This window comes from Andrographis paniculata, unplaced genomic scaffold (assembly GCF_009805555.1).
Source record: "Andrographis paniculata isolate CXL003 unplaced genomic scaffold, ASM980555v1 Contig35END, whole genome shotgun sequence".
In the NCBI taxonomy this organism is placed as follows: domain Eukaryota; kingdom Viridiplantae; phylum Streptophyta; class Magnoliopsida; order Lamiales; family Acanthaceae; genus Andrographis; species Andrographis paniculata.
The window spans coordinates 5,119,751-5,132,377 of NW_026137568.1; the positions used below are offsets into that span (position 1 = coordinate 5,119,751).

General features: G+C 35.8%; 1 protein-coding gene across 1 annotated transcript; it reads left to right on the top strand.

Annotated features, from left to right (window-relative positions):
• Window positions 1-7,055: 7,055 nt before the first annotated feature.
• Window positions 7,056-10,207, top strand: LOC127249170 (uncharacterized). Its single transcript, XM_051271864.1, has 6 exons — window positions 7,056-7,344; window positions 7,444-7,571; window positions 7,688-8,781; window positions 8,878-8,935; window positions 8,986-9,395; window positions 9,859-10,207. The coding sequence occupies exons 1-6, from the start codon at window positions 7,056-7,058 to the stop codon at window positions 10,205-10,207; spliced, it is 2,328 nt and encodes a 775-aa protein (XP_051127821.1).
• The last annotated feature ends 2,420 nt before the right edge of the window (window positions 10,208-12,627 follow it).

Consider the following 12,627-nt stretch of genomic DNA (forward strand, 5'->3'; position numbering starts at 1 on the left):
GCAACTGAGCAATTTATTATGTTATTCCGTCCGACTTTGAGGTCTCATTTACTTTTTGCGTATTGATATTTAAATATTAATTATTATATCAAAATGTAGTATAAATTTAAAAATAATTGTAAAAAAATTTTTATTAGTAAAAAAAATTATATAAATATAAAATTATTTTTAATATTTTAAGTAGAATGACGCAAAATGACTGCTCAGGTTTAATGGTATCATTAATCCAACATTCGCTAAATGCTAGGGCTCACTGGATTCCAATTTTATTTTCCCAACGTTCCAAGTAATGTTTGTTTCCGGAGATCCTACTCTTTTAGATTTCCTACTGTTTGTTATTTGTATGTGTGTATATAATTATAAATATATGTTTAATGAGTTGATAATAATAAATTATTATAGTATCTTAATTTTTTATTTAATTAATAATATTGATATTTTAAAATAAATTTAATATATATGATTAAAAAATAGAATGTATATTTAAATGTTTTAAAATTTTTATTTTGTAAAAAATAATATTTCCTATAATATAGTTAATTAAGTTTTATTTAAAATAATGTGTGTAATATATTAATATTTTTGAAAAATATATTAGGTATTTTGATAAAAAAAAAAAAGAACAATTACATCAAGTACTACCTTTGTTCGACTCTAAGAGTTTCATTTATTTTTTATGTGTTGATATTTGAATATTAATTAGTATATGAAAACGTAAAAAATAAAAAAAATATTTCTATTAGTGTCTTATAATCCTATTACAATGATATTTGTGCAAAAAATTATACAAATATAAATTTTTAATGTTAATTATAATTACGCAAAAGATAAACAAGATCTTTAGAACCAAATGGACGTAGTATACATATAATTTTTGTTTAGTTAGCATATTTTGATTTAAGATTTAAAAAATAATAAAAAAATTGAATATTTAATATAATATTATATAATATAAATTAGTTGAATAATAATAAAAAAATTTAAAAGTAGATATATGGATAGGTTTAACTTTTGATGTACTAATTATTTGATTTCATATTTCATATTGAAAAATTAATTGTGCTTTTTTTTTTTTGTCAAAATAGCATAAAATCTATCTGTGGTTTCACAAAGTTGCTGAAAACCTTTTCTGGTTTTGAAACTCCAAAAAATCTACTTGTGATTTGTAAAACGTTGCAGAAAAATTCTCCTCCGTTAGAACTTAACGGAGAGTATATGTTACGCACCTTAAATGCGAATTTTGGTCCAGAAAATGATAAATTTGTACGTGAAGTTACTAAAATGACCCTATGACTTTATTATATGCATTTTTCTCTCACCTAAAATTCAATACAGCTTAGTTCTTCCCCAATATCTTCTTTTCACCCAATTGTGCAGGTTCAAAATTTAGAATATATTCAATTCAAAAAATAAAAAAAATTTGAAGCGGATAGATCACGTTCTCAACCGATATTCATAAAAAATGAAGGCACACAGAACTTAGTAAAATCAACAGAGAATTGTGAATTTTCATCTTCTCCTATATTTATCTAATGCGCAGAGAAACAATGTTAATTTATGTTTCTTTCTTCATTTTTGCAGATATTTTTTAGGTTAAATTTTAGGAGCAAATAATTTATAATTGGAGAAGAACTTGGTGCAGAAGAAGAAGTAGGGAAGAAGAAGTAGAAGGAAAAAAAAAATATTTAGAGGAAGAAGAAGCAAGGAAAAAATTGGGGGAAAAATACCTGGTGCGTGTGGCTGCGGCTGCGGGTGAAGAAGAATTAAGAAAGAAAATTGAGGAAAAGAAATAAGAGAAAGAATCTGGTGTGGCTATGCGGTGTGAAGAAAAATTGGGAAATGAGAAGAAGGAACTCAAATAATTAAGACCCAGAAGAAAGAAAAATATTTTTCACAAATTGACTGACTGACAAACAACTCCAGCCCATTACAGCGACCGGCAGCGCCGGCGGTTCTCAGTAGCTTCCTTCCTCGGCGAACAAACAACGGGTTAATACTTCCGCCGACGATTTTTTCACAGATCTTCTGAAAGAAAATTACAGAAAAATAAAAAAAGAAAGGAAGAAGAAAAGGATGGGAGTGGGCGCGTGGGAGAAAATGGAAGAAAAAAAAAGTAGGAGAGAGAAAAGAGTATAACGGTCCATTATGATAGAATTTAACATCTGTTAGTAAAGTTTAGAGGGGAGGGGCGAGTGTGCAACGTTTTACAAACTATAAATAGGTTTTTTGGAGTTTTAAAATTAGGGGAGGTTTTCAGCAACTTTTTAAAACCACATGGGGATTTTATGCTATTTTGGCTTTTTTTTTTTTATTTAAAGAAAAGAACAAGTTTCTTTTAAAGAAAAATAACTTCTTCGTCTTCATTCAAAATATTTTTTTTACCTATTTTTTTTCCCGTTTCAAAATATCAATTTTATATTTAATTTTTACCAATTTCGTTTGCCCCGTTTCAAAGTATCAATTTTGTATTTCAAAAGTAATAATTATACACTAATATCAAAACAAAACAAAAATTATTTTGGTTTCATTCAATATCACAATTATCAATTTTAGTCCAATCGAAAATTCTTTATCAATTTTGGTCCTATTCAAATAAAAATTTACCAACTTTATTTCCAAGATGGTTGACTGGAACTTGACACGGCCGTGTTGGCTTGAACACGGCCTTGTTGGATGACTTAGAAGGGTTGTTGGGCGCCCCAGACAGCCAACAAGCCGTATTGATTATCCTGCACTTCTGAACACAACCTTGTTCCTGCCCGGGTTCATACCCGTGTTCTGCATGTTCCTACTCATGTTCATGACACTGTTCTCAACACAACTATGTTCTAGACCATGTTCACGATCATGTTCTCAACAAAGTCATGTTTTAGGCCATGTTCACGACTATATTTTCAATATAGTCATACTGTAGGTGATATTTATTACTCCATCTGTCATCCAATTGTGTGTTTATTTGACCGAGCACGAATTTTAAGAAAAATAGGTAAAAATAGAAACTGTTACTTTTTTTGGTAAAGAAAAAATAGTATTTTTTTTAACTAAAAAAGAAACGAGAATAAATTTGAATAACAACAAAAAAAGGTAAAATGAGATGTTTCTCTTCTAACAGATTGCTAGAATCCCCAAAACAGATGGAATATTACACAATGCTGACTCAAACGAACACAAACAAAGCAAGGCTTAAAGATTTTGAAGATTTCAAACGAGATTTAGTTTGAAAATAAAAAGATCTTCAAATATATTTACCAAATTTTTAAGATTTAAAAAAAAAAAATCTTTTAGATTTTGACTCCCCAAGAATATATCCACAAGGATCTTTAACAAAACTTTACAAAACATAGACAACCCGATTTGCACCTTATATATAAAGAAAGTCCCAAAAAACAAAACTCGTTTATAAAAAATAAAACGGTTTTGTAACAAAATAACCAAAAATAGACTCAAACTTAACTAAACTATACAGATTTGTAGCGATTAAGTGCAAAACAACACAAATCACACTCGACCAAGGCTAGAAAGCACATATCATGTAGATTTAGGCCAGTATTCAATAGATCTACAAGGAAAAGAATCGAAACAATTTGACACGGCTCCGGATTACCCGAACCCGAACTTAGACGGACCGATTGCAACCCGAACCCGGTCGAAGCTTCTTGTTTGCTTGGAGGTTGTGATCCTTTGATCTTAATCAAAATGTGTGGTTCAGATTAGCTTGCCACTTAATGTGTGGTTTAGATTAGCTTGCCACTTAAGATGTGTGGCCTAGATTAATTTGTCATTTAGTATATATAGCCTTGTTTATTTTCTTGATGAACACAACTTAGATGAGAACATTTTGAGAGAAGGTTAACCTAGCTTTGGAGAGACTCTTTAGAGTTGGAGTGATTCCATCCGCCGAGAGGGCAATTCGATTGTTGAGCTTCGGATGCAATTGCGTGAGAGACGGAAGATCCATCGGCAGCCTCGGACAGTCCGTGGATTCTCTAAAGTGCTTGCTCGAGAGGAGTGATTACTTTTGGAATTCAACTTATCCTATTTCTATTTCAATTTTCGATTCAGCATTTGTAAGTTCCCGAATACATATTAGATACTTGTCTTCGAGTTTGATTCATGGAGATGATCCTAATCCATGTCATAAATTGGTATCAGAGCGGTTGTTGATTTGATCATAAGATTTCGTAGAAATTTTGTTCACAACATGTTCAATAATATGTCTCTATGTCTTGTTTGATCAAATTTGTGTTAGAACATTGGTTTAGTTCATGTTATTTGGAGATAGTTCATAGTTTCTGGAAATAGCCATTTCGTTGTTGCAAAAATTCCCTCTTCAGTGGAAATGATAACTAGCTCCAATCCATTGTTAGTTGCCAAACATGAGTTGTGTTGTTGAATTTGTCTCTCAAGAAACACAAGTAGTAGTGATTATTGGCCGGCGCTAACAAGCTTTGTTCGTAGTTTTCTAACTGTTCTTAGACCTTGATTGAGTAATATGGTTGGTTTTGAGCCTAAACACATCAAATGATCATGGAATTGAGTGAATTGAGGGCTTAGAGGTGTGTTTTTGTGAGTTTTGTCGGTAAATCGTATTTTGGCCGTAACTTTTGCATACGAACTCCGATTTACTATTGTGAGGTGGTTTCAAAATTGTCAAAAAACACTTGGAAGACAGTTTTTGGTCAGTCTGAAAATCTTGGGTCCGGCATTCTGTTTTCTGTTTTGAGCAGTCGAATTGTTCGATTTACTGCTCTCAATTGGCTGGGAATTATTGAGTGATTCTTTTCTTTCCTGTTAGGTAAATCCTTAAAGTTGATTGTAATTTTTGGAATCGTGAGATTTGGTTTTGAATAGCTCTCTGAAATAGCATTTGAATTTGGTTATAGTGCACTGTGTCCTGTTTTTGAGGAGTGTGGCAAAAGTGCAATAAAAGAGCCAAGCTGGTAATATAAATTAGAATAAGGCGCACTCTAAACATTAAGTAAAAGCCTAGAGCATTAAAAAAAAAAAAAAATTGAGCAGCACACTTTCTCTTCTTTTTATAGTGCTTTGTCGATCATTTGGATAATCATAGTTGAGAGTCACTAAACCAGTTTTGAGGAAGTAGTTCTATCCTTCTGTGGGGGTTCTTTTGAGTTAGAAGAGATTGTCATGATCAAATGATGTGCTAGGGATTCCGATTCTAGCTTGTTGCTTAATTGTGGAATAAGAACTTGTGTCACACTTTCTTTACATTCTGCGATTATAGTTTGGCGTCGAATCCTCTAGTTTGGTTCCTAGTTGATGCGTCTTTTTTTTGTTCGACATTACTTCTCATTGAGTATTGCATTTGAAGGAATTCCGACGTACTGTTTGAGGTATTTGCAAAACGCTTCTTCTGTTTTGATTGTGGTTGCTTCTGATTTTCCTTTCTGAGAGTTGTGAGAGAGAGTGAGAGCACTTACCTTTCGATATACATATATATAGTTTGTCTTTGTATGCAGGATGGCCACTTTCGAACAATTGAAGGAGCTGTTGGAATCGAGTATGCAACAATTGGAGGCCAAAATGAAAAAACTTTATCCATGCAACAAAGGGCAACTTGGGATCATGTAGAGTACACTGTGAATAAGAAAATGGAGGACCTCAATCACAGGTTGACATCTTTGGAGACGGCACAGACTGAGGTTCCTTCTGAAGTAGCTGATATTCGGGGTAGATATGATGCAGTTGAAGCTTCTCGTCATCGTGATGTGAGTCCTTCAATGAGGTCAGACGCACACAATAGTCGTAACTCAGAGCACTAATTCCATGAACGAGACCGAACTTATCATCGACGTGGTGAAGTGGATGACGATCTTTCTACCATTAGGATTACCCTTCCCACGTTTGGAGGATTAAGAGGGGCAGAGGAATTTTTGGATTGGACAAGGAAGTGCGATATGGCATTTGACTGCCATAATTACTCGGATGGCAAGAAATTCCGAATGGCGATTTGTGAATTCAGTGATTATGCATTGACTTGGTGGGAGAAGGAGAGACGTTATAGAGAACGGCATCAACGAAATCCGATTGATACTTGGCCCCGGTTGAAGGAAATCATGAGGAGGCGTTTTGTGCCACAAAGTTATGAATGAGATATGAATATCAAGTTGCAGTCCTTAGTGCCAGGTTTGAAATCGGTGGAGGAATATTTTAAGGAATTGGAGATTTTGATGGTGCGATTGGATATTGATGAGAGCGAGTCATTGATAGAAGCTCGGTTCATTAAGGGTTTGAGGCGTGAGATAGCTGATACGGTTGAGCTGCACCGTTTTCGTTCTCTTCGAGAAGCTGTGGATTTGGCTATCAAACGCGAGGAGCAGCTCAAGAGACCAACCTCAACTGGATTCTCATCTCAAAGGAAGTTTCCGACCAATTCTGTAGCTCCGGTTGTATCTTCTACCGGATCTAAAGGAATTGTTTTCGCTAAGCCCTTCGATAAAAATATTGATAAAGGCAAATATAAAATAATTGATAAGAAGGATGAGGCTGCGAAGTTCAAAGGAAAGGATTTTGGACAGCAAAAAGAAAATATTGTAATGTGCTATAAGTTTCATGGACAAGAGCACTATGCAGGTCAATGCCCCAATAAACGAACCGTTATGATTTTGGAGAATGACGAATGGGGATATGTCGATGATGGTGAGGGTGATGAGGTAGTAGAGGCTGAAGCAGAGGCTGGAAGTGATGAAGACATCGAAGAAGTGTGCGATGAGGATCCATTAAGTTTAGTAGTCATGCGTGCCTTGACATCTTTACTGCGCGAAGATAAAGATGCGGGACAGCGAGGAAAACTATTCCATTGTCATTGCAAGGTAGCAGGACATACTATATCCATGATAGTGGATTCGGGTAGTTGCACCAATGTTATTAGTTCCTATGTGGTCGAGAAGCTGAGTTTGAATACTACCCCACACCCAAAACCATATAACCTACATTGGATGAGCGATGAAGGAGCTGTCCGTGTCGATAGATGAGCAATTGTTACATTTTCGATTTGTGATTTCAGCGACGATGTCCTTTGTGATGTGTGTCCCATGACTGCATGCCACCTTCTTTTGGGACGACCATGGCAATTTGATAGACGTGTTTTGTACGATGGATATAAGAATCAAATATCGTTCACTAAAGGTCACAAGAAGCTGAGCATTTCCGCCCTTCCACTCGAGACCGTCCGTCGTGATGCTGAACATTTACATAGGACTATGCGAGATGCGGAAAAATCAAAAGGGGCTGTTGTTACCGTTTCGGCGAAACCTTCCGAGGGAGATGATAGCAAGCTGATGCTTAGTCTCAAAGAGTTCAACAAAGAAGTTTGCCAAAACAGTAACCAAGATGAGGGAAGTTATTTTTATATTCTCTTACTCAAAGAAGTACTTGTTATTGACGATAATTCTTTTTCTCACTTGTCTCGTCCTTTTGTAGACTTGCTTAAAGAGTTTGAGGATGTTTTCCGGATGATATACCACCTGGATTACCACCATTGCGAGGCATCGAACATCGTGTTGATTTTGCACCGGGTTCATCAATCCCCAATAGGCCAGCTTATAGGTGTAATCCAAAAGAAATTGAGGAAATTCGAAGACAAGTCCAAGAGCTTCTTGATAAGGGATGGGTTCGAGAATCTTTATCTCCTTGTGCTATACCTGTTTTACTTGTCCCTAAAAAGGATAATTCATGGCGTATGTGTGTTGATTGCAGAGCCGTCAATGCAATTACTGTGAAATACCGACATCCAATCCCTCGATTGGATGATATGCTTGACGAGTTGCATGGAGCACGATTGTTTACAAAAATTGACTTAAAGAGTGGGTACCATCAAATTCGTATGCAACCCGAAGATGAGTGGAAAACAACTTTTAAAACTAAGTTTGGGTTGTACGAGTGGCTAGTCATGCCATTCGGGTTGACAAACGCGCCGAGCACTTTCATGCGGTTGATGAACCATGTGTTGAGAGAATTTATTGAAAAGTTTGTGGTGGTATACTTTGATGACATACTTGTCTATAGTACTTGTTTGGAAGACCATCTAGGACATGTTAGGCAAGTTTTTCATGCATTAAGAAATGCTAAATTGTATGGTACGTTAAATAAATGCATTTTCCGCACTAATAAAATTATTTTCCTTGGCTTTGTTGTAGGTGCAGATGGTCTTAAGGTTGATGAATCTAAAGTTGCTGTAATCCGGGAATGGAAAAAATGTACAAGTGTGGCCGATGTCCGGAGGTTCCTTGGAATGTATGGATTCTTTAGGCGATTCGTACCACACTTTAGTGTGATAGCAGCCCCATTGACCTCCCTTTTAAAGAAGAATGTTCCATTTAAGTGGGAGGCAAGTCACGAAGCATCCTTTGAGAAGCTTCGGGATAGTTTGACACATGCTCCGGTTTTGGCACTACCCGATTTTGAACGAGCTTTTGAAGTCCAATGTGATGCTAGTGGAGTTGGTATAGGTGAAGTACTATTACAAGAAGGACGACCGATTGCTTATTATAGTGAGAAATTCAATGGAGCAACCCTTAATTACTCGACATACGACAAGGAATTATATGCGGTTGTGCAAGCCCTGAGAGTTTGGCAACATTACTTGCTGCCAAAGGAGTTCGTGATTCACACGGATCATGAGACCCTCAAGCATTTGCGTGGGCAGCAGCAACTCAATCAGCGTCATGCTCGGTGGGTAAGCTTTATTGAGCAATTTCCATATGTGATTAAGTATAAACAAGGGAAAGAGAACGTAGTTGCTGATGCACTCTCTCGAAGGTATGTTTCACTTAATCATACTCGTACACATTTGGTTGGATTTGCACATATTCGTGAGTTGTATGAGCATTATGTAGATTTTGGTGATATATTTAGGAAGTGTGAGAAGCATGGTTTGATGATTATTATAAGCATGATGGCTATTTGTTTCATGGTGATAAATTGTGCATTCATAGATGTAGCATTAGAGATGTTTTGATTTAGGATAGTCATGGTAGTCATATGCTTGGACATTTTGGTAGACATGCTACATTTGATGTTCTTAGCGTTCACTTTTACTGGCCTCATATGCGTAAACATGTTGATTCTTTTGTTGATAAGTGTCTTGCATGTAGAGTGGCGAAGAGTACTTTGAAGCCCCATGGTATGTATACTCCTCTTCCCACTCCGGAAGGCCCTTGGTTAGATATTTCTATGGATTTTGTTCTTGGTTTATCTCAGACACCGCGTGCTAAAGACTCAATTTTTGTTGTGGTTGATAGATTTTCCAAGATGGCTCACTTTATACCTTGTGCGAAAACGACAGATGCTAGTCATGTGGCAAAGCTTTTCTTTCGAGTGGTTGTGAAATTGCATAGGGTCCCAAAAACTATTGTATCTGACAGGGATGTAAAGTTCGTATCTTAGTTTTGGAAAAGTCTTTGGCATGAAATTGGGACGCACTTACTTTTCTCTACCACGTATCACCCCCAGACTGATGGCCAAACGGAGGCGGTCAATCGTACCTTAGGTAATCTTCTATGTGCCATGGTACATGATAGTGGTCGAACATGGGATGAATGCCTACCACATGTTGAATTTTCTTATAATAGGCATGTTAGTACTACTACTAAATTGTCCCCGTTTGAGGCTGTTTATGGTTTTAATCCTTTAACTCCTACCGATATGTTGCCACTACCTAGTAGCGAGCATTTGAATTTTAGTGGCAGGGATCGAGCTACATCAATCAAGGAATTACATGCCAAAGTACGGGAGAACATTGATAAGGCGGCCGCGACATACGCACGCTATGCCAATCGCGGAAGAAAACACGTGATATTTCGACCCCGGAGATTGGGTATGGGTATATTTGCGTAGAGAACGCTTTCCGGAGCTGCGGCGTAGGAAACTTTCTCCTCATGGAGCTGGTCCATTTCGTGTGTTGGAGCGCATAAACGATAACGCATACCGGATTGCACTTCCGGAAGACTTGGGCGTGAATGCGACTTTCAACGTAGCCAATTTGAGCCTTTTTGATCACGCTGAAGATGCTACTTGCCTTGAGTACAAGGCAGCCAAAAATGCTACTACTAGCCTTGAGGACAAGGCAGCCGAAGGGGGAGAGGATGACACGGCTCCGGATCACCCGAACCCAAACTTAGACGGACCGATTGCAACCCGAACCCAGTCGAAGCTACTTGTTTGCTTGGAGGTTGTGATCCTTTGATCTTAATCAAAATATGTGGTTTAGATTAGCTTGCCACTTAATGTGTGGTTTAGATTAGCTTGCCACTTAAGATGTGTGGCTTAGATTAATTTGTCATTTAGTATATATAGCCTTGTTTATTTTCTTGATGGACACAACTTAGATGAGAACATTTTGAGAGAGGGTTAACCTAGCTTTGGAGAGATTCCTTAGAGTTGGAGTGATTCCATCCGCCGAGAGGGCAATTCGATTGTTGAGCTTCGGATGCAATTGCGTGAGAGACGGAAGATGCATCGGCAACCTCGGACAGTCCGTGGATTCTCGAAAGTGCTTGCTCGAGAGGAGTGATTGCTTTTGGAATTCAACTTATCCTATTTCTATTTCAATTTTTGATTCAGCATTTGTAAGTTCCCGAATACATATTAGATACTTGTCTTCGAGTTTGATTCATGGAGATGATCCTAATCCATGTCACAATTAAAAGTAGTCCGATTCAACCAGATCCTTTGAAGATCTAACGATTTACAACCAAAAAGCCTCAAAACTGAAAAGAAAAACTCGATTTCGAAACTGAAAAATGCCAAAAAGTTCTGATATAACTTGTTATTGTAGAAATATAAACAAATCGAAAGTTTTATTAACGAAATCGAGTGACAAACAAAATATTGAACTAGTTTTGGTTAGGCTCAGCCCCTAACCAACGCGGAACATAAATCGATACACAAAAATACCACACCTAACTAGCGACTACACAATATACCAACCTGAAACTCGCGAAACACAAAGAAAATAACCCCACAGACAACACAACAAGGCAAATAGATGCCTACAACGTTGAACAAGCCCTTTGCAGCTATGAACAACACCAAACAGGGGTAATACGTGCCTAAGGATCTCTACAAATTACAGGAGGAAAAGCACTACCGTAAACTACCGCGAACCGCCGTGAAACGCCGTCGGAAAGGTGAGATAGAGAGAGAGTTTGGGTGAAGCTAGAGAGAGCAAGAGGTTAGAGCGAGAATGTGAGAGTGAATAATGAGGTTGCTCACTCTCTCTCTGTCTATATATACCTGGGGCCAAAAGGAAACTAATGGCTAGGATTAAATACCTTGATCGAACGGTCAGGGATAGGTCTCACAAAAAGACGCGGATCTAACGGCGGGTCGGGTCAGGCGATCGAGTAAGGAATAAGGTAGGTAAGTGCAAAGTCAAGCATGGGTCTCGGACCACGGGTCACAATAGGTAAGTGGAGCGGTTTAGGCGGGTCAGTGGGTGTGGGTCGCGGGCCAAGGCCAAGGTCCTATCAGGCTGCATAATTGGTGTGTGTGCGCCTTATATGGAGTGGATCCAATTGGATCAAAAAAATCCAACAAGAATATAATTGGATGACGGATGAAGTATTATTTTCACTTGTTTGTTAAAAGTATTTGATATATATATTTATAATTTAGCAAAAATATTTTTTACAATTATTTTATAATATAAAAATAATTAATTTTTAATATTTTTAAAAATAATTAAAAAAAGTATAAATATAATAATATATTAATATATATTTTTAATAATTATCATTATATATATATTTCAAAATTTATAGTAAAAATTTTAAAATATAAAATAATTAATTCAAAATATAAAATAATTATTTCAAAATAATATTTTAAAATTAGACTATTGTTTTGGGACGGACAAAAATGAAGACTATTGTTTTGGGACGAAGAGAGTATATTTTTTAAAATTTATAATAAAAATTTTAAAATATTATTTTGAATTAATTATTTTATATTTTAAATTATTTATTTTTTATTTTTTATTTTAAAATTTTTTCTATAAATTTTGAAAACTATATATAATGATGATTATTAAAAATAATATTAATATATTTTTGTTTTTATACTTTTTTTATAATTATTTTTTAAAATATTAAAAGTGATTATTTTTATATTACAAAAAATTGTAAAAAATATTTTTGTTGAATTATAAATATATATCAAATGCTTTTAACAAAGAAGTAAAATAATAATAAATATCACCTACAATATGACTATATTGAAAACATGATTGTGACCACAGCTGTGTTGAGAACATGGTCGTGAACATGACTGTGTTGAGAACAGGGTCATGAACACGGCTGCGTTCAGAACACAGACATGAATACAGTCGTCTTCAGAAGTGCAGGGTAATCAACACGACCGTGTTGAACCAAACATAGCCCCAGTGATAGCCAGAAATCTCATGCGTTGAATATTCATATTATTTGCTATATTTAGTTAATTTTGATTAGATTCTACCTGATTTAGGTATATATTATTTATCTATGATTTGCAGGAGAAAAATAATGAAATTGGTAGAATTTGAGGGAAAATAGAACAAAATGGTCCAATGATTTAAAGAATTAATTAAAAAGCCCAAAGTCCAATTGTTACAAAATTATGGCAAAT